The sequence below is a fragment of the Bombus pyrosoma genome, linkage group LG6 (assembly GCF_014825855.1).
Source record: "Bombus pyrosoma isolate SC7728 linkage group LG6, ASM1482585v1, whole genome shotgun sequence".
NCBI classification, from domain to species: domain Eukaryota; kingdom Metazoa; phylum Arthropoda; class Insecta; order Hymenoptera; family Apidae; genus Bombus; species Bombus pyrosoma.
In genome coordinates, this window is record NC_057775.1 from 6,075,136 (window position 1) to 6,100,790 (window position 25,655).

Sequence of the window (25,655 nt, forward strand, 5' to 3'; positions counted from 1 at the left end):
AAATAATTTTAAATTTAAAAGTAGGCTCTTAACTTCCAATTTTATCGCTATACATAAGCAGTCGTGTAGTGAAAATTAATTATCTTATTATTCTTTTTTCGCTAATAACGCATTTTAATATTAATGGCTTTCGTTTTTTCGCACGTTACAGCATCGTTACCTCGTTTTCCACACAATCGTTGCGTCGAGTTCTCGTGTTCGTTTCAACGAATTTCTCTCTCCCTCTCACGGTCTGCGCTTTTCTATTCCGCTTTTTCCGCCTTCCTGCGTCAGTCAGCCGATGAACTTGTCAATTTTCGTTGCCGGAACGCGTGAAACGATCGGCTGGCATACGTGAACCCGATTTTACGAGACTGCATCGGATTGCACTTCCACGACGCGATCTCTTTCACGGGAAATATCGATGGTAGACAGGCGTACACCTGCCTCCCGGTATCGAAGACCTTGAAATTCAGCGTAAATTCAGCATATTATGTTACTATGAAAATCTATATCGAATCTGTCGTGAATTTAATCTGAAATAACGATCATTATCTTTAACCACAATCAGACAGGATCGTTATGGGTATCAATTTCTTTTAAAAAAGCATCGAGAATAATAAAAAAGATTTTTAATTTTTCTAAAAAAGAGAATAAACATGGAATTAACACTGGAACTACCACACCAGTCAAATTGACTGGTTTTACAATTTTATTTTAAAATTCCTACTTCGCGTTATATTTCCTTTCCGCAATGATGTAATGACTTTTGCAACGATAACTAAAGGAATAATATAATGAATTTCATTTTGTTTTTTATGTATTCAAACTCAAAATAATTTCGTATGAAGGCCAATATCAGTCAAAATGACTGGTACTTGTCAAAGTGTAAAAGGATCCTGCAATCTGTTTCTCGAACCCCAATTAACCAGTTTCCTCGTTTTGTACAACTTGCCACACGTTTTTCAAATTTTTACCGCGTATCGTTCGATATGATGATATCAGCTGTCAGGAAAATTCCGGATCGATCGCTAGATGCTAACACTAGAAATACCGCAGCAGTCAAACTGACCGATTCTGAAATTTTATAAATGTGTCAACCTTCGTTTAAGGATCATGGTCCTAGATGGATTAATAATACCAAAAATGTACTGCATAACATGGAATTGCTTCTGTACGAAAGTAATAAATCAATAAATATAAATATATTCTATTATCACGTACTTTTTAAAAGACCAGTCATTTTGACTGGTTTTGATAGAAATAGCTTCGTGTTAATTATCGGTAGTTAACTTTTATTTACTTATTTTTATGAACCTAAACGCTACCACGTAGTGAAAAGAATAAGAGTGAAAAGTTTATAACAGGTGGAGTTAATGAATATGACTTTTAAGAAAATATCATTAATAAGTTTTACGTTAATAAGTGGTAGGAAACAAAGATAAACGAGCTGAAAAGCCAATATGTTCGATTATGACTTTCGATAAAAAGAATCGTTCACATTCTGTCGTGAACTTTTAGCGAAACAATATTTAAAACGTAGCTCGTTTATTGTCTGTTACAGTTTGGACAGAGATCAGCCGTTCACATTCCAGCTGGGAGTTGGCCAAGTTATTAAAGGCTGGGACCAAGGATTGGTGGATATGTGCGTGGGCGAAAAGAGGAAGTTGACCATACCGCCGGAACTCGGATACGGGGAGAAAGGAGCCGGAAACGTAATTCCTGGAGGTAAGATTGTTTCTTCGTCGACGTTCTTACGACGTTCGCTGTGTCTGAAGTTTCTTATCATCTTCGTTCTATCGGATAGAAATTACTTTTCTCGAAGGTCACGATAAACAATCGTTTTAATGGATATTCGATATCTAATATGGGAACTCGCGCACGAATAAAATACATCGCGAGTCTAAATTTCTGATACAGGTGAAATTAGGAAGATTTTGTGAGCGATACAGAACGAGTGAAAAATCAGATATAACAAAATTGCGTTGGAAAATCCTGTTGAGATATGTATAATTTTCTGTGCTGGACTAGGTTAAACGTGCAGTAAGAATACTTGTATGCGAGTATCAGTGTGTGGGAGTATTTGTGTGCGCAGCGTCTCAAAAACAGATGGCCGTAAATTGGTCAGTCGTTAGAAGCATCTGGAAGGGTCGTTAGTTAACAGTCAGAAAAAGAAGAAAGTGCTGAGACGCGTGCAGATATGTATCGATAAATATAATAGAGATCGTCCATTAAATAAATGTATAACTATTCAAACATTAATTAAGAGTGTAAATTTTGTGTTCCCATAACATTATTTCGGCTTCAAAGATCCAAAATTCTCAACAAGTCCATTTTCTAGAAAACCGAGTTTGAAAATTGATCAAGTATACGTGAATTCGCCTAATTCCAGTAATTAAATTTTTCATTAGAACAGTTCAGAAGCCTACCAAACACCAAAAGTCAAACGTACATTTGTTTCGTTTAATATTCGTGTATTAAAAACGACTAATGAAAATTGCCGATACGAAAGGACGTAAATTTATATCGATCATCTTTCATGTCATTCGGCGGTAGATAAAATAAGAAGTATCGGGAGCTGGAATTGATTGCATCAATTCTATCGTTCAGCAATACACGATAAAGGCTTGTCAACGAGAAACAAGGGCGAACATAAAAAGGGCGAAATTGCAACGGTTTCACGGCGAGAAGTTGCAGTTTAATGCTAACTCTCCTCAAATTATCCGTGGGTCCCATCGATTCTCGGAGGTAAACGAACGAGACCAACGGACGAATCGATACAAAAGGGGATCGTTAGTAACGAAATCAGACTAAAAAATGCAATTGCACGGAAATCCAATAAAACGTCAACCATTAAATCGAGCACTAGCCATCGCAGTTGACCTGGCTGGATCAACAGCGACGCTCGTTCGCTCATTTTTTTTTTTTTTTTTTTTTCTTCTTTGCGAACGTTCTCGCGTTAGATAAATCGAAAGTTAGCCCCGAATATGCATATACCCTCGATCCTGATCCCATGTTTTATGGAGGGCTTTTATTGGCGAAGAATGGAGTTCACTCGATAATGTTCGATGGAAAAGGTTTCGACGCGGATAGATAATTTTTTCTGCACAGTAACTATCTTCGGTGATACTGAGAAAACATTACATGGAAAAATATCTCAAAATTTAAATTCGTCGAAGCGATTAGAAAATTTAAAATTTAACTTATAACGGAGAGAAAGTAGAAGAAGGATGAGGCAATGGAAGGAGAAAGAAAAAAGCCGGGGATGAAGTAAGGAAGGAAGCAAGGAAAGGAAGCTATTAGGGTTATTACCGTGGTTCCTGCTCATTCATTAAATCCGTTTTATCATAACTCGATCAAGACTTTTAACCCTAAATGGCTTGTACTTTGCCTGAGCTTTTTTTACAAGTTCCTAATTACTAAAATAATTATTTACTTTTTATATTCCATTCACAATGAATATATATATCAAACCTGTATCACAATGAAATACATAGATATATTCTATTTGATGATTTGTGAATAAAGACTGCAAAAGAAGGAACGCGAAAGGTCACATTATTTTTTATTTTTTATTAGAAGTCAGTTTTAAAATTTCGTAAGATAATGCAAGTAGAGTCCTATTACTCTAATATAAAAGATGGTGTATACTGAATTTCGAGAAAAGATGACAAAGTGTAAATGGTTTATTCCGACTCAAGTGTGAATGTATTTTATGTCATGATAAATTTTGTTTGCTTTTTCACATTTATGCTATATTTTAGATTTGCATAACGAAAATTGAAAGGGTTTCGTAATCGTTCTGGAAACGACGCAGACTCCTCGTTCATTTACCACGCGAATTTTTCATGGTTTCTCCCAGTCAGACTGTTGTCTGTGGTTCTTTGTTGCGGAAGAACGTGTAATGAGAAGTTACAATGTTCGAGGGCTTTGCAACGCGGGTGGGTTAACTGCGGTTTATGCGTTTTATGGTTAATTAACTTCTTCGCCGGCCAACACGGGTTCACTCGTCTCCTTTGTGAAAAATATTTGCGCAACACGACGTTTACGTTGGCGGCATAGCAGGGCGAGACCGGAATATTTGTCGAACCTCTTCATAGTCGCTTCGTTTCAACTTTTCAACGTTTCTCAATATATTCGACGCGATTCAATGAACATTCGATACGATTATCTTCCACGGAAAGGGAAAGCTAATTACTGCAGGTAGACATGGAACAAGTATCGCGATTAGTACTCGCGATTAACCAATATTCAAGAAGATCATTATATTTCGAGAAGATTTATGATACTACAGTAATGTTCTCGATATCGTTATACATTAAGAGAGGTATTGCGAGAGTTACCGACTTGATACAAATAATTTCAGGTTTAATGAGAACAAACAGTAGGAATTTGAAAGAAAATTTTAAAGAAGTTGACTGATCTGAACGAAACATAACGATATCAAAATTTCGAAATGAAACCTTCACCTTTAATAGTCATAGAAAAATATAGAATATCTAATATTTCTTTTATTTATTACAAGAAAATATTATGTCTGGTTCAGATTAGTCAACTTCTTCACCAGTCTAGATCTATCCTTTGTGTACTTTAAAATTCCTACTGCTTATTTTCGTTGAACCTGAAATTATTTGTATCAAGTCGGTTTAATTGAATTAGTAGCTGGAAACTAACTTTACTAACGAGAACTTGTTGTTTTAATTGATTGGAAATATCCCTTCTTCCAAGCTAAATCGAGGTTTTACTTGTTAATAACGATACTCCAATAGGCATCATCTTCTTTGGCACGACTTCAGGTTAATATTTGAACTAAGTTCACCTAAATCCAAACAGTTTGATTCAAATTACTTGACTCGTACAGAGCTTGAATTCAGGCAAATCGATTAATATGAACGAGGCTTTATACAATCGCTATTGTAGAACAACAAGATTGTGTCATGTCAGAATCGAGAAAAGGATCTTCATTGGAATGTTGATTCAATAGCCGAAGCGAATCTCTTGGATCTCTTCCGGAATCCCCCTAAAAATAAGTAGCTGCATTGGAATAACAAACCTAATCATTGTTTTATTAATTGTTCCTGCGTAAATATATAGTGTATATAATTTAAATATTATAAGAAAAAAATACAATATCACGAACAGTTCTTCACTTTTTATTTTTCAACGGTAATCTAAGATTAAATAAAGAATATGTTCTTGGATCTAATAGCTAGTTTTAAGATTATATGCCAAAGAGGGAATAGGTCGGTATATATTGTTCAGTAGACTACCTAACTGTAACGCCTGAGGTCTTTCATAAATTCACAATTCCATTTTAATCTCCAACCAGGATAATAGCGATTCCTCGTAAATTTGACCACGAGCCAGGGAACAATCCTATCGCAACGATACTCTCTTTTCACGCTGCGATAAAAATGTTGAACAATTTAAACGGTCAGTCGCGCGCCATTGAACGCGTTTAAGCAGAGATTAATTTGAACAGTTCCCTTTTCACCTCCGTTTCTTTTCCCTACAGTACAACAATGGAATGATTAACTTTTCCGTTATTTCGGTCTGGTTACCATATAACATTAACTCGTATTTCAGTTTTCCGGGAGGATGAAAGCCGCGAACGAAAATAGTTTGCCCTAGTATTGTTCGGAAGGTAAAAAGAGGTTTCAGATTTCTTGGATTCAGAAAGAAAATCGTTTTCTCCCGGCACGAGGAATGCCGAAGGGCAGGAACGAAAAGGAAGAAGTTGCGTACAAAGAAAAAGAATTTGATTCCATCTGTCGTCGATGTTGCGGCTACAGAAAATAAAAGGAACTTTTCAAGAGTTTACTTCTGTTATATGGAAAATGACCAAGGTTCTGAAACTATCGTTTCTACGCAAGTGTCTCTTTTGGTGAATTAACGTTTGGAAAGGTTCGCGGAGGATTACATTCCACGTGGAAATCGTATTAGGTTGTCCGAGAACTTCCTTTCGTTTTACGAGGAAATGATAGATGCACAGCATTTTTCTTTTTATATTATTTCATTGAATTGTATATGACCCACTTTGTTCTATTATTACAAAATAGTTACATAATTCAATAAAATAATATAAAACAAGACATGTTGTGCACCTACTAATTCCGTATAAAAAGAACGAAACTTTTGGAACAACCTGATATAAAGTGTGGAACAAACTACTCGATGAAATTTTATTATCAAGTGGACATTATTAAGTTAAGAAAAATTTGAGTCTCGGATATACGTTTTTGTTACAGCTACTTTACATATTTTAGTCATGGGAGAAGCGATTGTGGGCAATCGATAAATTCTCCTTGAGCTCTAATCCATTATTTCACTAATTCTAACTGATCAATCCGCTCAGTCACTAAATACTAAATTTCCACGGGGCTCGCCACTAGACGAGATACATTGTCTGCTGTATTAATTACAACCAGTTTAAGTAGTGAATAATTAAGCGGTATATTTCATTGGGTTACGGTTTAATCACGATAGGACCGTGTATAATTAATACGAAATATGCGCTGATGCAGGCGAGTGTACTGCGTGCTGGGTGTTCGTTGAATTTCGTGGGAATTCGCCGCATAACAGATCATATCGTTATCGGTGAAATTACATTACCATTCAGGACATTATATATTTATATACTTGTTTAAACGCGTTTATTGCCAAAAATCGTTCGCGTTTATTTTTACAGATGTGTAGCCGATCTCAGGTACTGCAAACACGTACGGTTGAAATAAATTTACTGCTCGAACTAATGGCTCTTGTAGTTATAAATCTTGTTAACTGATCACTAGACTGCCGATGTTTATGCAAATTCATATTTTTACCAACGATAAAAAATGAAAGTTAACTAGCGATTCGTTTCACCTACGAAATATTAGAACGTATGCTTTAGTTTGCATATCTGATACATTTCTTCGTATTATGTTCATTCTGTAAATTTTTACACCTCTAAATTTCTCATAAATGCAGAGACATGCGCAGGCTACTAATTACAAATTATCCTTAGCTATAATCTTATTGTACATACAAGCGTTCTAACGTAATAATGAGTAATCGTACCACTTTGTCAATTTCAGAACGTTGTATTATAACACGGACAGATTTGTCGTTCTTATCGCCGACACGGTTCGCTCGGGTCAACGGTGGTTGCGTAAGAATCGTCAAGATGAAATTGATCGGTCGTGTCGTTCTACTCTGAGAATTAAGTGCACGCCACTGTTAACGAGCTCATTTTCCTTTTCTAATATCGGTTTTATTACATGATCGCGTTACAGCAGACGATCTCGTAAACGGAAATGTTCATAAGACGTTTCATAACCGATAGGTTATTTATTGAGATATAACGATTAAACGCTCAGAGAGCGGAATTTCTTATTTAATAAAGATGCCGTACATCGTAAGTAGCTTGATCTGTTAGTGGAATGGCGAACGTTTTGTCACGTTGATAATATAGCGTTGTGACTGGACTGGGGATGTTTATGCATTTGTGAAAAATTGTACAGAATGAACATCCTATAGATATTAGGTCGTCCGAAAAATTTCTTTCGTTTTACAAGAACATAATGGATGCACAAAATTTTCCGTTTTATATTATTTTATCCAATTATGTATAATCCACTTTGTTCTAGCAAAATAAAGATCACAACGTTCGACAGATTAGGTTTCATGTTTGTATAAAGATGCGTCGTAAAAGACGTGTCTGTAAAAGAAAGATACTTTTCGGACAACCTAATATTTGGACACTTAGAGAAAATGAGGTCAATTTGAAAAACCATTATCAGCTTATTGAAAGCTTCATGTTTATCTTGTTTAGTCGTAAAGGTTACGAAGAATCCACAACATATTCTACGTTATAACATGAATCTCATAAATAGTAAAATTGAATGCTTCTTTGGTATGTATATCTTTCTCGCTGTTTCAACTAATTTTGGTATCTGTATTATTACGCGTTTTATTGTATTTGTTATTATTAGATATATATCAATCATTTAAAGTTCGATTACCTTTGCCTATTTCGATATATTCACAAATAATACTTCTCATTCGGCATAGGATCCCAACCCACTTCTGAATTTACCTTCGGTCTTCGTTTGAACGAAATTAGTACTACACGTCAAAGGTAAGGTAACCGTTATACATCACCCGGAGAAAAGAGACACGAGACAGATTTTTCATCCGCGTGGAAGCGTATAGATTGTGGACGAACAAATAATAGAAAATCCACGGCAATCGTCTTTCGTCAGTATTGACAGGGACGTATTGGATTTTTATTGGGTTTCGGTCAATCAATGCGGTCAAGGTATGTCGGTGATTCCACGGGATCAGTGAAATATAATGGAAGATCAAGGCGACTGATTTGGAGAAATCTCATTCCTTTTTTTCATCTTGTACTTTTATCGACCTCCATTTCTATCTTGGTTTTAAACGTGAAGAACGTTTAAACGATATTATTAGCCAAAAATTCGGTATCACGGATGAGAATTTCGTCGATAGTTTCCGGTGTCCTCGAAACGGATGCTACCGTCTGCCAACGAGGCGTTTGCAAGTCTGAGTGGAAACCTCTTGGAACGTGTTCGACAACGAGGGCTGTTACTCTAGCAGTATCGTGAAATATTTTATTAGCAGGTCTGCGCTCTATAGGCTCGAGGAAAGGCACTCTCTGAGTGCAGTGTCGTATCGAAGGGAATTTACAGGCTCCAGTCTCGGAAAATAGTCGAAGTCCCGGTTTTATTTAAGAGCAACTGTTTAACGTTGTGGAGGAGTTCCTACGTTTTGTTTGCCCTGTTGCAAATTGAAACAATTTGTGTATTTGAGAACAAAATGGTTAAAGGGGCAATAATAGGAACGAGTCAAGCAAAACGAAAGAAATTGAAATTTATCGATTAAAGGTTGATATCAAATTAGAAGAAATGAAACGTTCCCCGGCTATTAGATTTTGTCATATCGTCGATCAGTATCAACCACGTTAAAAAGGAAGAAGTTTGCTACAAATTACATGTATTCGATGTTAAGGAAATTTCTAATAAAAAATGTGAGAGCTTCGTTATTGATCGTCATAAATAATCAGAATGTTTAGATGATTTTCCCGTGCGATATAAAATCAACCATTTATTGTATTCATTCGATCGGTGAAGACGATAACGTGTTATTTAGAAAGAAAGCGTTTAGGGTGTGTTCGCTTTGGAGTTCCATTAAAAAGGAGAATGAAATTGCATGATAAAATTTCAATTGAAAGATCACATAACATATCTTTAAGGAAATCATTTATTTCTGACTGCAGGTGCTACTTTGCTATTCGAAGTTGAACTGATCAATATCAGCGACTCTCCACCAACCGCAAACGTGTTCAAAGAGATCGACAGCGACCATGACAACCAATTGTCCCGCGAGGAGGTGAGAGCAATGGCAAGATCTCTTTCATTTTTTCTAAGGGTTATTCATGGTGATGGCCTTAATATAAATGGAATAAAATATTTAACAAATCTACTAAAACGATAAATTCAACTTATACATTAACTTCTTAATGCTGAAGCTCGTATTTCACGTGAACTATGTAACTGATATAGTTTTACCACTGTTTTATTCGTTCTATTCGTTAAAGCAAGCAACGTGCATAGAATATCTTGAGATAGTAAATCTAAACTTTTGATTCTTCTCACTTTTCAATTATTAGACTGCAAATGTTTCTGTAAATTCATATCCTTTAGATCCAGCTAAAAGCTCAAATGATGTTTAAGGAGAGATTCCTTTCACTCACTGAATACTGAAATATTACATTCTTTTCGTGCTCATAATTCACGATAATTAATCTATAACTAATATAATATATATAATACTAATATAATACCGAAACTCTTCTCATACTTGTTTTAATTCTTGCACCATGGACCCTGTATAATTCGTATAATACGAAACGCATCTCGAGTTGTAGGAGGGGGTCCTACTAGATCAATAATGCGATGGTCGAGGATTAACGAATTCTATTCGAAATATGCTGGAACAATTTGATGGAAAAAATTGTTTCAACGATTCCACTCGTCTCATAAAATTTGTATGGATCAAAGGCCAATCACGGGCATCGCTTGCTGCTAGCTTTATCTCTGGCGTGCAAGTGCAAAGGATTAACATGTGCGCATTGTGTCGAGGGAGAGGGATGTAAAGCTCGTAACGTTATATTCCTTTTGTTTTTTTTTTGCCCTACTGTTTTCAACGTGTAACAAACGTGCGCGACTAATCCTTTGCTACCTTTTTTCGTATTTTATTCCCTCGCGTATATAGATACGTTTTAATCATTTAAAAATATTGTGCGACTGACAACTTTTTAGCCGTGGATATATTGCGTCAAAGTACATTTAAAAACATAGTTCCGAACATTTTTCATCCCTTTTGGCTTATTGCAGAAGAAAAGAGTTTTTAAATAAATAAAATCGCGCTCGCGCACCGAATTTATATGCTTATCCTGTTTAAGACAGCTTGAAATGCACTGTTATAAAGCTTCAAATTGTATTTTATTTAGAGAAATGTTGGAGCGAATAAATCCCTTTGACGACTGATAAATTCTCCTCTTCCCATTTATTCCTTTGAATTATTTTTGGAATTATTAAATAATGATAAAAATAATAGTGAAGGATTTGAATATAAATTTTTAAATTACTTAATTAAACGTAATCAGTGCATTCCGAAGCTATATTTATTTAACTGCTTAACGTGTTTCGTATCACGGCAAACAAAAATTCAATCTTCTAAGAAAAAATCTAACTTCGGCGCAAGAAACTCGATATACATGCCTCTTTCTAATCGAATATGCTAATTTATCTTTGTTTCATTTATTAACTCAACATCCGCTGAAAACGCTTAGCTTCTTTTCGACATGACTCATTAATAGAAAATTGGAGATTGGGAAATTAAGACGCGATAAATCAAATTTTACATCCTTTCTAGAAAAACTTATAATTCGATACGCTGTCGATTCACATTCCATATTACCAATTAAAATTAAATATACATTTACCATTCTCTTGAACGTTCCACGTATATTGGTTATTACTACGTTTGATTGAAAACTCATGAAATCGATAAAAATAAGCTCATCTGCCTTATATAACAAATACATTAAAAAAAAAAAAGAAACAGAATTTTGGATTCTGTGCATGATACATATATATAAAATATTACGTCGTGCGAATCATTCAGAAGCCATATCGATCACGTCCAAAATAGGAGAGTAAAGAAACATAATAGCGTTACAGGTATTTAAACAATTTTTTAAATTTTCCTTGGACCTTATTATTAAAATCACTTCAACTCGTGAAACTTATAAAAAATAGAATTGATCGTTTTAATTTCTGAGTGATTGATACGTATGTAACTTGAAAAAGAACTTGGCACGATCGTTTCTCTTTACTAACATCGCAAAAGCAAAAGAGAACCAGAGTCTAATTGACTGCGTTACCGCACGATGCTAACGTGTTTGTTCGTGTACAGGTGAGCGAGTACCTGAGGAAACAAATGATCGAGGCGGAGCAGGGCGGAGCCGGCGACAACGAGGAGATGAAGAAGATGCTGGTTGACCACGACAAGCTGGTCGAGGAGATCTTTCAGCACGAGGACAAGGACAAGAACGGCTTCATCTCCCACGACGAGTTCAGTGGGCCGAAGCACGATGAGCTCTGAAGTCTTCGTGTCGCGTCGCCGCGTCTCCGAGCACCGCGTCGCCGACGGCGTCGTGTCTCGCGCCACCACGTGTTCACATCCGCGCGGAATCGTCTCGTCGAGTCTTGTCCGATCCGCGAGGAACACTTCTGAACACGGAACCCTTCGCAGCCGTGTCATATCGATCGATTGATCGATCGTTTGTCCCGTGGACTGTGTTGAAACATGAACATCCGCTTTTTCGACGCGTCTGCTGCGCGGTGCACACGAATCTTTCAAGCTTGAGGAAGAAAAAAAAAAAAAGAGAGAAGCGCGGACGGATCTCTTCTTCGCTAGGGAATTTCTCTCGTGAAAGGAGGACAGTGGCCAGTCGTCGATCGAAGGAACGAAGGAAAGCGTCTGAGAACTCCGTATCCATAGGAACTCCATAGAGGGACTCGACCGAGAAATTGACCGAAAGAGTATCAAAAGTGCAAAGGCATTTCAGTTCGTCTTACTAAGATTCCTCTTCTTGTTCAAGGAAGAAACTCGAAGATTACGAGTCTGTACAAGCTTGCTCGAGTAATTGGAAGGATTGCGAGAATTAATCGCAAAGCCAGGCTTAGAATGTCGCACATTCTTTCTACACGAACGAAACCAAGTTCTAAGAGAATCGGTAGAGAGAAAGGAGGAGGAACTACCTCTTGCGATGTGTCGACAATGTCCTCGAATGTTCTTGTAATTTCGGGACGTTTATCCCTCTGTCGATGAACACGTTTTCTAAAAAAAGACGAAATAATCTGTTAACGCAATAATGACGCGGGAGTAAAAGAATGGAAAAGGGACGAAGAAATAAGACGGAAGAGAAAAGGACGAGCGTGTTAAGGATGTTTTCAGGATGCTCTGGCGCATTTTTCATCGGAGATATACAGCTTTCAGGGACACGTTCCAACCATATAAACCGGGAATTTACGTTTCCGAGAGTGATAACTCGCGAGTGGCGTAAAGACATGACTGGTCGAGCGATCGAAAACCTGGCACGAAGCGAGGCTGTTCTAACGTAATATAATTATACAAATATAGATAGAAAGAAACGAAGGGAAAGAACGGCAGGGAGTGAGAGAAAGAGAAGAAGGGTGATATAATGTGAAAGAGACAGAGAAAGTGTTTTTTCTACACGACTGTAGATGTTAGCGTATTAATTAAGCGCATCGATGTAACGGTGCTAAAAATCACACGCGAAAACGTTCTGTCCCTCTCTCAAAAAGCTTCTTCCTTTTTGTCCACCCCCGCCCCTATCTGCCTTTTATGCCGTATCACACACGACACACATTTAATTGTACACACATACACACACAGTTACCCCCTTTTTCACCAGCATCAACAAGCCCCGCCGGCATTCTCAGCCACGAATTTCACGCGAGAAACGTATCCGAGACTGGTGGAGAGGAACTCGATAGAGTAGAAGCCGCGAGATAACCTCGAGGATGTTACGTGGTGGAGATGAGTGGCGGTCGCAAAGCAACGCGATCTTTTTTCTCCCATGATCGACGATCTATCATTATTACACTTTTAACTGATACGTTTTTATTACTACATTATATTGTATATTGTTAAAGTTGGACGAAGGTTAATAATAAATCGTGTGTCTCGAGCACAGTTTGTTATATAAAGGAATTTGTTTGATTCGTATACCGCACCAACCTTTCCCTTTTTCTAGTCAGTAGATTTTAGCAAAAGGGCTCGTCAGTCGATTCTGAATCGTGTCTTACCTCGTGTATCGATGAATCGAATGAAATTATTCCTTTCTTTTTTCGTTCCGACAAATTCGTAAATTCTTTATTAAGAACGTTATGATTATACAGAAAATTTTTGTTAGTACGTGCTTGAAGGTATCATGGAGCTGTTCTGAAATTATTTTTATTTCGTCCGCTTTTGAAGCTAAATAAGGATAAGTAAAGTACAAGTCAAATAAGGACAAACAAAGATAAAGAATATGAGAACACCAAAGCAGAATTATTTTTAAGTTGCATGTTTTGGAGACTGGAGCTGTACAATGAAGAAACGTTACATGAACATTGATCCGTTTTGTTGGAAATAAAATACAAATTAAAGCGAAGTACTCGAGAATTAGTTAACTTGATCCAAACCGTTGTAGATCATCTGTGATCGAATGCTACGCTACATTAGTAGAGGGTGAATTTCGTAAATTGCGTGGAAAGATAGGAACAAAAATGGGGAACACCAAATAAACAAGACGATTCATTATTGCTGCTCTCAATTTTATTTCAAGAATCATTTCCGCAGAAAATTACAGTAATAGCGCATGCGCAACATCACGCAGCGCGATAATAAGGTGATGATTAAATTAATTAAGTTTCTCCTCTCGCCGAATAAATCACACCGTTTACAAATTTTCACCGTTTAGGTATCCGAAATTCGCTACCTACGATATCGGCAGAAATAAAATCGCTATTCACGTTCATAAACTCTCGTTTCCTAGTTTCTTCCTTCGTCGACAGAAAAAAAAAAAGAGAAAAAGAAATACGTACGAAAGATACGGTTTCGTATCATCGAATGGTTCATTGAATTTCGTTCGAAACTTTCTTTAAACCTGAAGAGAGAACTCAAAGTTTTTCATCGACGGATCAAAAGTGTCGTTTGAGGCACGTTTCGATAAGATTGTCTGATTTTTCATCGCTGTCGTTCGAACTTTCAAGTGTTTGCTCGAATGCAGAAGCATCTCAGCGGGTATTTCAATAATCTTCTCGTTCCATGTTGCAAAAGCGAATTGCTTCGAGAAATGCTTTCTGCTCTTCGCGTACGAGCATTTATTCGCGAGAAACTGTCACCGCGGAAGATGCATCTGAAAACTTCTCTCTCCATTTTTTTCCCTTCTTTCATGCCGCTTTTTTTCCGCGCAAAGAAGATGGAGAGGATATAAGTTTCAAAAGTCGTCGCATTCGTTCGCGATGAGAAACGCTGACCCGTAAGCTCGTCGCTTCGTCGCCTACAAGCCAGCAACCGTACCAAACGAGATGTGAGCCGTCTGACTGATCATCCCGATCTGTTTCTTTTTCGTTGTGCTACACCATCGGTCATTTTTAGCGATTGCGAAAAGTCGAGTGCATAAAATATTTCTCGATACGTGTACATCTTCTTAAGGAAAATTCTTAAAAAATATACATGACGAAAATTAAATGGTTTACCACTTAACGCATATGCACGTATCAACTTATGAACCGACAGAAAACTTCTTACTTTTATTCGTCATCTTTCACCATTCGTACAATCGAAAATCTATTAAATTGATAAAACTTGACCAATTCAATTGGTTAGAAAATACCTCTCAGTATCAAAATTGCGAAATTCAACTCTGATCGTCTATGTAACTATAAAGGTTTAGGCCCGTACGATTTATTCAACTACGATATTTGATCGTATTTGGAAAAGTACGAACGACAGTTGAAGCGATAAGATCGAAAAATAGAATGGAAGGCCTCGAGCTTCGTCTTCACCGACGAATTTGATAAAAACGATAGCTTTCTGCCAACGTACAGAAAGTTCGATAGAAATATATATATATAAGCGTGTATATATATCTATATATGTATATGTATATATAATTCTTTTAACATATAACCTTGGTGTATGCGATTTCCATAGGGAGGCTTTTTGTTTCTTCCGAGTTTCATCGTGTTCGTTGGTCGAGCCTCCGTGAAATCGCAATGTTCTGGTCGTGTGATCAACGTCCGACCGAAGATTCGATGATCGTGTTACTATCCCTCCTTTCTTCTCGTGGACGAGCTACAGGTTTCGAGTTTTATCACAGTCAGTAGCCCTTGATGTAGGTGGCGATGTGTTTCTTCTCCTCTTCCGAGAGGCCGTTCTTCAGCGTTCTACGCACTGTGAATTATACACAATTGATATTTGTCTACATCGAAGTAGTATTGTTAGAAATAAGTTTAAAAGATGCGGGTAATTTTAAATATTAGAACATTTCGTGTAATTTTTTAGAATACATAGATTACGTTGACAGGAGTAACTAAGAAATGATTTCAATTTCTAGATTTTATTCTAATAAATGTACATTCTTCAAGCGTCATAACACTCGTACATATCGTTCAATACGTCAGTATTATCAATATCATTATTTTTATATACTTGAATAGTATTTAAAAGTATTTTAATCTTACTTTACACGTAATGTTCGTCAATTTAAAACATTCAAATTATAATGATGTACAAGTCACATAAAATATCATTCCAAATAATCGTTCCAAAATAGTTTTGCATGCGATAGAACCAAAGGAAATGTAATAATTAAGCTAACATTTCACGCCATTATTTACACCATGGGTCAAAGGCATTCCAGATCGCCGAGGATCCTATCTCGTAGGTTTGGCTGAAGTACCTTGCATCACACAAGCGTTTAATGAAAGAAATGAATGGTTATTAATGATACCTACGTGTCTCTGATAATCACGGTCCATACCATAATATGTGCTAGTGCTACAACTAGGAAGTATTATTATAATATTAGATATTTAATCGTTTCACACAATAATTGATCAAGCGAAAATTGATTCATGGTGTTAGTGCGAGTGACATTTGTTATTAATATGACGCGAACCCGCAGTTAACGGAATGAAAATGAACAGCTCGCACTTGCATATATAATTATGAATGCTGGTTAATGCATTTAGAAAATTATGACGCGCGTTCGCCACCTCTGAATCGAATAATTTTCAAATTCAAAGCTGACGATTGTTATTATCGAGATATCACTTGAAGTATTTAATATTTTATCAAAGAAACATGATTTCATCAAGTGTGCCAAATGTAGGTACTCTCTGAATTTGGAAAATGAATTTCCTACTAAATATATTATAATGAGTTTGACGTTGATTTAAATCGTTGAAATTATACGAAAGGTTTCTTTTGATTTAGTGTGCACAAAATATTTTAATAATTTTGCCATAATCAAAATTGTCATTTCAAATATTCATACCAAGAGCACTGGAATTATTATCGACATTTTCAAATTTATTCTACTAATGAACATTCGAAGAGAATTTGATGCGACGCTATGTATTTGCTTTACGATTAAAGACATACCTGTATAATTCCATGGAAGTATTATTTTTCTAAAATTTTGTCAAAATTTCGAACGAAGATTATACTGAAAAAGTAATCACTTCCTGAGTATAACCAATTTGATTGATCAACAGTAGCTGCTTTCACTTCTTCTATTCTCAATGCATTCCAAACACGAAATCTGAAATTCGTTTGGGGAAGTCGATCGATTCTATCCACGATGGCACGATGAAATAACATAGGAACTAATCGAATAAAGAAACGAAAGGTAACCATGCAACTATCGATAGGCATCTAGACAAACGCATTGCGTAACTCGAATTAGGAAAATCGAATTTACTGCAAATTATTTACGAATACGATATAACGTGCATACGTTGCTTCCTCCTAGTAGTAAAATAGCTGCTCATTTGTAATAGAAAAATGAGACGAAACGTTACTTTGTGCCAGCGATCATCCAATTCCATAAAATAAACTTTTCGAAGCGAAACCCATTGAAATTGATTCGGATTTATGAGTACGCGTCAAACCTGACCTAATGGCCAATGTACATGAAAGAGAACCCAAAATCACCGCCAACAATAACCGCACAACACGTTCAACGGTGACTCTTTAGAGAGTGTCAATTCGTAGATTCATTCTTTTCGTAATGATGGATCCTCTGATCGGCCGAATTGGCCGATTTTCGCGCGTCGTTGACTTCCAATTTAATGTTGCTCGGGCGAATCGCTCGTGCTTCGACTGTCTGACAAACACGGGATCCATATAGCTCCGATTTATTCGGCGTAACGCGTGTGCCGCGCGCGTCGGGACGCACCAGAACGCTCCGTGATCACGTTATTAACGAGACACCGCCGAACCGTGTTTATCGTGTATATCGGTCCACGGCCGCACTCCATCCGAGCTACTTAGCAAATATTTGTCGCGACAGGGAAGGAGGATCGATACCAACGAAATTAGTTCGCTCGCTACTTCTTTCGATATGCCTGTATGTGCATACGTATATGTATGTGTATGTGTGTTAAAAGTGTGCGCCATCGTATCATACATCGATGGTAATTCGATTGATTGTGCGTGTGCGTGTGTGTTGTACGAGTGATGTACATAGCTGTAGGCGAAAACTCTCTGATATTTTGCTATGTTCTTCGACAACAATGTACAACGCCATTTAATGAGGTAATAAGATTGAGAACATTTAATTTCGTATACAGAGTGCTCGTGTTATTACTTTTCTAAGTTATTTTCATAGATTTCTGGCGAATTTGTGAGATGATAAATAATGTTTCTCTCATTGATTTATATATTTTACTGACATTCGTGTAACGACTAAAATGTCCGCATACTTCTGGCCATTGATCAGATGTAGATCATAATGATAAATTTCTTTGATCAAAGAACGTAAAATACGTACGATCGATTAATTTAATTGTCGTATAATTGATTATCGTGATTTTACAAAATAATTGAAAGTTTATTATACTTTGTTTGATATTAATTCGAGACTCTCCTACCTATACTACTTTCTTCTGGTTACTGGCATGGATAAAGCTACTTAAAATTTAATTATCATTTCGGAAAGTAATTAACACGAAGTCTGAAATTAATCAGCACGCGGATGGCATCTTCTAGCTAGATTCTCTTCGCATCACCGTATCGTCGTTGCTTTCGTCGCGTTTCCCGGCGACCGATCTCCTTTTCCAACGATTCATTATTCCCTTTCGCAACGAATACACTGTAAGGATTAATCAGAACTAGGGGTATCAACAGACTCCGTAATATATTCCCCCGGGTTCGTACGTGACGCTTATTACGTAATTCACAAGCAGAATTATTTCATGAAACGATTAGAAGGCAAAATTGATAATTATGCGAACGCCGCATTACATTGTCTATTAACATTGCATAAATATACGAATTGCAATATGAATCGCGTTACATAAGATAACTACGTAATCTAGCTATTGATAATGTTAAACCACATTTACCCTAAGTGGATCGATTCATTGGTAATTGAGTTCAATATTTGCTTCATTACAAAAGCAATGTAGCTTATGGTAAAATATAATTCTATATATATATATATATAGATGTAGACAATTTGTTCCTCTTATTTCTCGATACTCATCGCTGTCGTTGCTCCAACGAAACGACGTTGTCGTAATTTTCTTTCAATGATTTTTTCGATTACTATAATTGCTTTCTGATTTTCTTCGGGTAAACTGAGGCGTCTACCTTGCTCTCTAAACTTGTTATCGCTTTTAAGCGCTACTGTTGTTCTTTTGTTAGAATGAAATTCAAGCAGATAAATATGTTTTAACATCGTTTCCTGCCTGTGTAAATCAAATGTCGTTGAAAACATCTTCGACAAGCGAGCCGCTTGAATTATTCAACATTCCACGGGTTTATCACTTTCTCTCTATACAAATGCACGATAGAAGCGCGTGCAACGTATGTAATCATACGGTGCGACTAAAAGGAGCCATCGAAATAAGAATTCATCACGTACACTCAGATATACGTCTATAAATTAAGATCAAATCGCTCCTCTGTCGTTTATTTCAATTTATCCTGCCATTCGAACCAACTTAATTATTATCCATACTCGTATTTCGAAATATTTCTATGTACGTGTCTGAACACGAACACGAACACGAAGCAATAACGCATTCGACATGCAATTTACAAATAAATTGAAACGATAACGAAACCTTCGACGACTCCATGATCAACCTTATGATCGAGCATCTCGCTTTCGATTAATCTCAATAAGAAGTATGCAATATTTTACTTTGCTTTGGACAGGATTATTAATTAATTAAGGATACCGAACAGTTTTTACCGATAAGGTTGTTCTTCGAGATGAATTTGCAAAGGCAAGAACTGCCTTGTTTAGGGCAAAAGTCCGTCCGAGGTAAATGCATTTAGGTGCCGCAATTTCCCCGCAAGCCAAAGAAACTTCTGCCACAAAAGCGTAGGTGTAACACATGGCGGTTGAACTTTTTACTTAACCTTGGAATGAGTAACAGGCTTACTCGTCTTTGTCATCTAAATTACAGGATGATAGATCTTGAGATGTAGTTGTGAAAATTAAAATTGCAGCGGCACATGAATCACATTGTGGTCACCAATTTGTGGAGGATGATTAAACGTGTTGGTGTATAGTGATCAATAATCAGTCTTTGGAAACAGTCTTTAGATCGAATCAATCAGTAATCAATCAGTATCGAGCGTTCTTATATTTGTATTCTGTATTACATATTTAAAATATTTTTAAATACATTTGACGTCACTATACTCCAACACGTTTAATCATCCTTCACAAAATTATGGAACATGAATTTTAGTCTTCAAAAAGTATGTTTTTGACTTAATTTGAGAGACAGACGGACGTGTACGAGTCATCGGACGTCACTACGTTTAAGCAAATTTTCCAATATATTTAAAGTCTTCTAAATGTAGATCGTACGATCAATAGAATGAAATTGTACGAACGTAACATGTACGTATATGTAGCACGTGCAAAATATCTCGGACAGAGCATCTCGAATATTAATAGATCCTAAGGTCTGTTCAAAATCAACTGATCTAAATGAACGGTCACGGAGAGATTGCAGATTTTCATGCATTTATAAAATAGAAATGTAGCAAACGTACACAATATATAAAATTATAAGAAGACGAAATAAATTTCCATTTATATTTCATTTCCTTAATTACGTTTATAAAAATATGAGATTGCATAAACATCCGCGGTGTAATGCCAATATACCTTCGATAAATATCGCGATCTTCGTTTCTGTCCATCTACCATTAATTTCAAACAGACCTCGATATCTCGATTAAAAGTTTCATTCGGCGTGCCCAGCAAAATTATATCGTCATCAAACACAAACCAAACGAAGAGTAACTGTGAATAAATGGCGAGTCTCGCCAACAGACATTCCAATCAACAGATAAAACGTCAACCTTAAAATATTGCGTTCGTGTCGCAAATATACAGCGAGACGCATGCTGCAAAGGACAAGCAAAGCATAGCCAGACAGAAAGAAGCAAGAAGGCATTCCAAGGCGAGAGGAAAGAAAATATGAAACACGCGGTTGAAAAGGGAAGAACAGATGATAGATACAGAGACACACGTTACACGCGGAGGATGGAAAATGAAGAAAAAGAAAGTTGCGTTTAATCGAAAAACCAGCGAACCTTCATCGCGTCGGTCACGATCGGTAGCCCTTCAGGGTTGGTACCCTTCCGGCGTGGTGTTGTTCTCCCGGGTGCGCGACCGCTTCACTGTCAGACAGAAAAAAAGAGGAAGGGAAGAAGGCTAGGCCACCCCGTTAGCAACCGCCACCAGTTTATATTTATACACGTACGTACGTACTTACTTTACACACGCGCGCAAACACATATACACGGCTATTTATACGCTTGTATATTGTATATTACGCTGTACAAAAGCCTCGGTTCATGTAGTGATAGAGATACAATGGCAGCTAATTATATTTAAGGACCACAGGCGAAAACAATGACAGCAAATATTCCGTGTTGTAATATCGTGTGTCACCAAAACTATTCCTTTCTTTGGCTGGGACAATGTATTTTTGTATTCTATCGAAAGTTCCAAAAGTGATTCTTTATTTGATTTATTAGGAAACTCATATTGGCGAAACTCATATTGAAGTTTCTTTCTTAACTATTTTAACATCGAAATAAATCAAGAGGCGAGAAGTTGGACTTATCTTATACCGTTCTCAAGAGAACGATAAATGAGTGAGAACAAATATTACAATAATTATTCAAATCAATAGTGCTTTTTATGTTTCAAATTATAGCATTTAATCAGAATTTTTATATCCATTCGGAAAATTAAAATATTTCCTTTTGGTAGATTCGAGTTAAAACTTTCGCACAGTTAGCATTTGCGTGCGTGTGTGCGCCTGTACGTGTGTACGTGTAGTCAAGCCATCACCACACCCCTCGCTACGCCACCTTAAACTGGATAATTCGGGACAAAGGAAAGGAAATGAGGAAGAAAAGGGGAAACGAGGATGGAGGTTTCACCGGGTGTAAAGCACGCCTCCTGAATTACATATACGCATGCTAACACAATGGCGATAGTTATTTTCCCCTCAACGCAACTAGTTTCCTCGTTTTGTTCTTTTTTGCCCAATCTGATTCTTTTTCTCTTCGTAACTTATTATATCATTTACTTTATTTAATACTCTATGTGTTGTACGTACGGCGACTACCACCCCTAACGCGTTCACTGTTAATGCAACATCGTTGATGCATTATGGACCAAGTCTCTTACATGTGTTTGTAATTTTCTGTGTTTTGCTGCCGGATGGAGAGAATCAACACGTTTCCACGGGAAATATATTCGCTAATGTATGTTTCCTTGTATAACGAGGTTTTCAGTGGTGTTTTTATATTACGCCAATGGAGATGGGGTGCAGAAACCTCCGTAAGCCCCGAGCTTAACTCGAACAAGACCAAATACGCTGTGTATTCTAATGACTGCTGCTTACATTAAATCGTTGCGTTTTTAACTTCTCATGAGAACTAGTATCGTTGTTATTAAATTTCCCTTTCCAATTTAGAAGCTGGAAATTATTTCGAGAAAATATCATTTTCTTCCTTCTACGTATTTTATGAAACTATATTTATTGTATCAATGCCTTTTGCATTTTAACTGTATTTTTTATGGAATGCTATCGTTGCTATGATACTTTTCTCTTCAATTTAGAAAATGCAAATTACTTCCAGGTAATGTCACTCTCTTCCTTCTACGTATTTTATCAAACTATATTTATTGTATCAATGCCTTTAGCATTTCAACTATATTTTTTATAAACTGATATTATTGTTACAATACTTTCCTTTTCGATTTAAAAACTGGACGTTATTTTGCGATGACATATATGTTATACTGCTATATAATATTCATTCTGTTAGAAAGGTTATTATGCAAGAAAGATGTCGATAATTTTTATAATATCAACATCAAATGAAAGTAACTGATAAAAAAAACTACGCACGTAATAAATGAGAGAAAATAGTTCGCGCAACGAAATGATATAAAATCAACTCTGCGTTATATTTTATTGCGAGCGTATCAACGGTAAATAGGTTAAAGTTCCAGGAACACGTACGTTTAATTTCCACTCCGCTAAACTCTTTTACTTAAACCGTCTATAAATGCGACTCAAGCACCAAACGATACTTCTGATTGAAATGTTTGTCGCTTTTCCCTTAGGTAGACGAATAAATATTTGTAGAAACAGGGAAAAAAAATCCAAACTATGCGTCTGTCGGCTGCACAGTGAGAGAAAAAAAAAAAAGAAAAAGGAAGAGACAGATCCATAAAGTGTAAATCTTGACTTTATTATGAGTGGCACGAACGGGATTCATTCTTCCATCGATCGTTCGAAACGGCGCGACGTGTGGCATAGGAATTGAAATCGTAGCCTATTTGCTTTCCTCCCGTATATCCTTTTCACAGAAAGCACGCACTACGAACTTCTCTCTATGCCGATATGCCTGCGTTCCTTTTTTTTTTTTTTTTTTTTTTACTGCGGTATGTGTGCAATATTTAATCGTTATCTTCTATCCTTTTGCACCGTCGCGTGCGTGCAGCAAATACCTCGTTATACGATGCAGGAAACATTTATACGTTCCGTTGGTAAAAATCTACCCCTGTTTTCGATTAAAAAATTACAGTATCGATAGGCGACATATAATAATAATAATTGAAACTTCTTTATAGAGGAGAAAGAAATCAGAATATTTGTCTGGGGTTGCATCTTTCTACGCACAGTCTATCGCGTTTGACGTATTGCTGAATTATCTGAATCTTTAGAATCTTTCATTTTTATAAATCTACTACTACGAAGGTTAATCCTATATACGCTACCGGTGTTACTATAGCAATACTGATAATGTAAATATTTCTATACGAGTTTGTTTCTAAGTTTTTTAATTTTTCTGTATAAACTATGTAGAAATTACGAATATGCTATATGTAAATACTTATTATACGGACACTAATTTACATAGTATTTTTTAAAAGTGTAAATATTCCAACTTCGATGTAATAACTGGACATAAAAAAAAGTTGTTTAAAAAGTGCAGGGAGTGATATTCTACCAGCATCGTTCGAATACAAGCGTTAGAAGGAAGTCAAATATTTCTCTATTTTCTATATGAAGTTTCATAAAAATCGAGAATACCAAAAACTGATTCCCGCGGCCAGTATCACGGTTATATTTCATTTTCACAGCAAAAATGTCACACCTCGAAAGACACTTTAACATTTTATTCGCCACTTCGCATTACGTTCCTTTCCGTTATATTTCTTTTTCTTTTTTCGCACACTCGTTTGTAACGTCGAAAACGAAATTCTTAAAACACCCGGCAATAAACGGAAAAAAGACGTTTTCAACGGAGATACGAGGAGAATTCGGTGGTATTTCAAAAGTTGACGCGTTCAACTATAAAAACGGTGCGACCAGCACGCTCCGGGAACCGTGTGTCCCGAAACTGTGAATGGCCGCAATATAAAATGCAAATGACACTTTCACCAAACTGTGGAGGCGTCTCATTTTCGTGGAAAGCCGTTTAAAAAACTGCCACCGCAGATGTTGCTTGAAAAACTTGCGAAACCTACGTGGTCTGCATGACGCATGGTGATCAAAACTTTGTCGTAGTTGGGATTATTTATTCCTGCCGGTGGAAATGCACAAGTTTTACTCAAACTTCTTGACAAACAATTTCTTCGAATATCTTTTATAATTGGAAACGATGTACAATGGTACGTAAAAGTATCTGAACACTTATAGACATTTCTTCTAAATATATGTGTTATGTATATTATGCGAAATATTTTGATATTTCATTAACGTTGTAACGAGGCCAGACGATTATATTGATAGAGTTTGAAAGAAATCTGAAAGTACAGATTTCGCAGAGATGGTAAAATTATTTAAACAGTTGCTTCAATAAGCCTCGATATTTTAAGTGGCACTATCTTTAACAGTTATTATATGCTTAAAATTACTATTTATGCCGTAGAATAATTATTTTACTCAATATCCTGGGTGGTTGGTAACTGGTGGTACAAGCGAAAAGGGGGTGATTCTCCACGAAAAAAGAAGTCGAAAATATAGAATAAAAATTTTTCGTTTGAGGCTTTGTTTTCGAGAAAATCGACTTTGAATTTTCGCTCGGTACGGATGAAAGAAAAAATTATTGTAGCCTTTCATACATTAAAACAATCGAATACGTTAGAAAGTGTTCATAGAAATTTAATTAGAAGAGCAGAACTATGTGTTCGGCAGAATGGGCAACATTTTCAGCAATTTTTCTAATAATAAACTTTATGATTACTTCATATTATTTCATCATGTATTCCTAATCTTCCGTTACGGCAAAAACAAACTTAAACTGCGATAATATCCATCGAGACAACGATCTACAGTGAGATCCGTTATAACACGTGATAAAGCGCACGCGTATCGAGCGAAAATTCAAAGTCGATTTTCTCGAAAACAAAGCCTCAAACGAAAAATTTTTATTCTATATTTTCGACTTCTTTTTTCGCGTAGAATCACCCCCTTTCCGCTTGTACCGCCAGTTACCAACCACCCTATATATTTACAATAAATGTCTTGTAACTTCTGTATGCATTTCCAGATTGGTTTCAAACATCGATATAATCATATCACTAAGGAAATTTCAAAATATTTTATACGATACAATATATAAAAGTTTGATACTGTGATGATTGTTGAATTTCTTTCACGAGCCAGTGTATCTAGCCAGGGCCATAAATCGTTCAGTGGTTAGAATTTCTAATTTTCGACGACTGTGACAAGTAATTATAGATAAATATCCTTTCTGTGGGCTATCCATTTTCTCCAATATGGGGTGTCTGCTTTTTAATTTACAATTAC

The 25,655-nt window shown here is 36.4% G+C and overlaps 2 protein-coding genes across 6 annotated transcripts in view; one reads left to right on the top strand and one right to left on the bottom strand.

Moving 5' to 3' along the window:
• Window positions 1-13,283, top strand: part of LOC122568288 (FK506-binding protein 2) — a 114,062-nt gene extending 100,779 nt beyond the window's left edge. Inside the window, exons 2-4 of one of the 2 annotated variants that reach the window (XM_043727867.1) lie at window positions 1,544-1,707; window positions 9,260-9,384; window positions 11,464-13,283. In XM_043727867.1, coding sequence (XP_043583802.1) covers window positions 1,544-1,707; window positions 9,260-9,384; window positions 11,464-11,652 — 478 coding nt within the window. In that variant the 3' untranslated portion in view covers window positions 11,653-13,283. The remainder of the gene's footprint in view (window positions 1-1,543; window positions 1,708-9,259; window positions 9,385-11,463) is intronic. The other variant, XM_043727869.1, reaches the window with a different exon arrangement.
• Window positions 13,284-13,875: 592 nt separating this feature from the next.
• The window catches only part of LOC122568284 (FH1/FH2 domain-containing protein 3), a 240,633-nt gene continuing 228,853 nt past the window's right edge, over window positions 13,876-25,655 (bottom strand). For 3 of the 4 annotated variants that reach the window (XM_043727858.1, XM_043727857.1, XM_043727856.1), the window contains one exon: window positions 13,876-15,516. In XM_043727858.1, the coding sequence (XP_043583793.1) occupies window positions 15,443-15,516 (74 nt within the window). In that variant the 3' untranslated portion in view covers window positions 13,876-15,442. Of the gene's footprint in view, window positions 15,517-20,907; window positions 20,995-25,655 lie in introns of all 4 variants that reach the window. The other variant, XM_043727859.1, reaches the window with a different exon arrangement.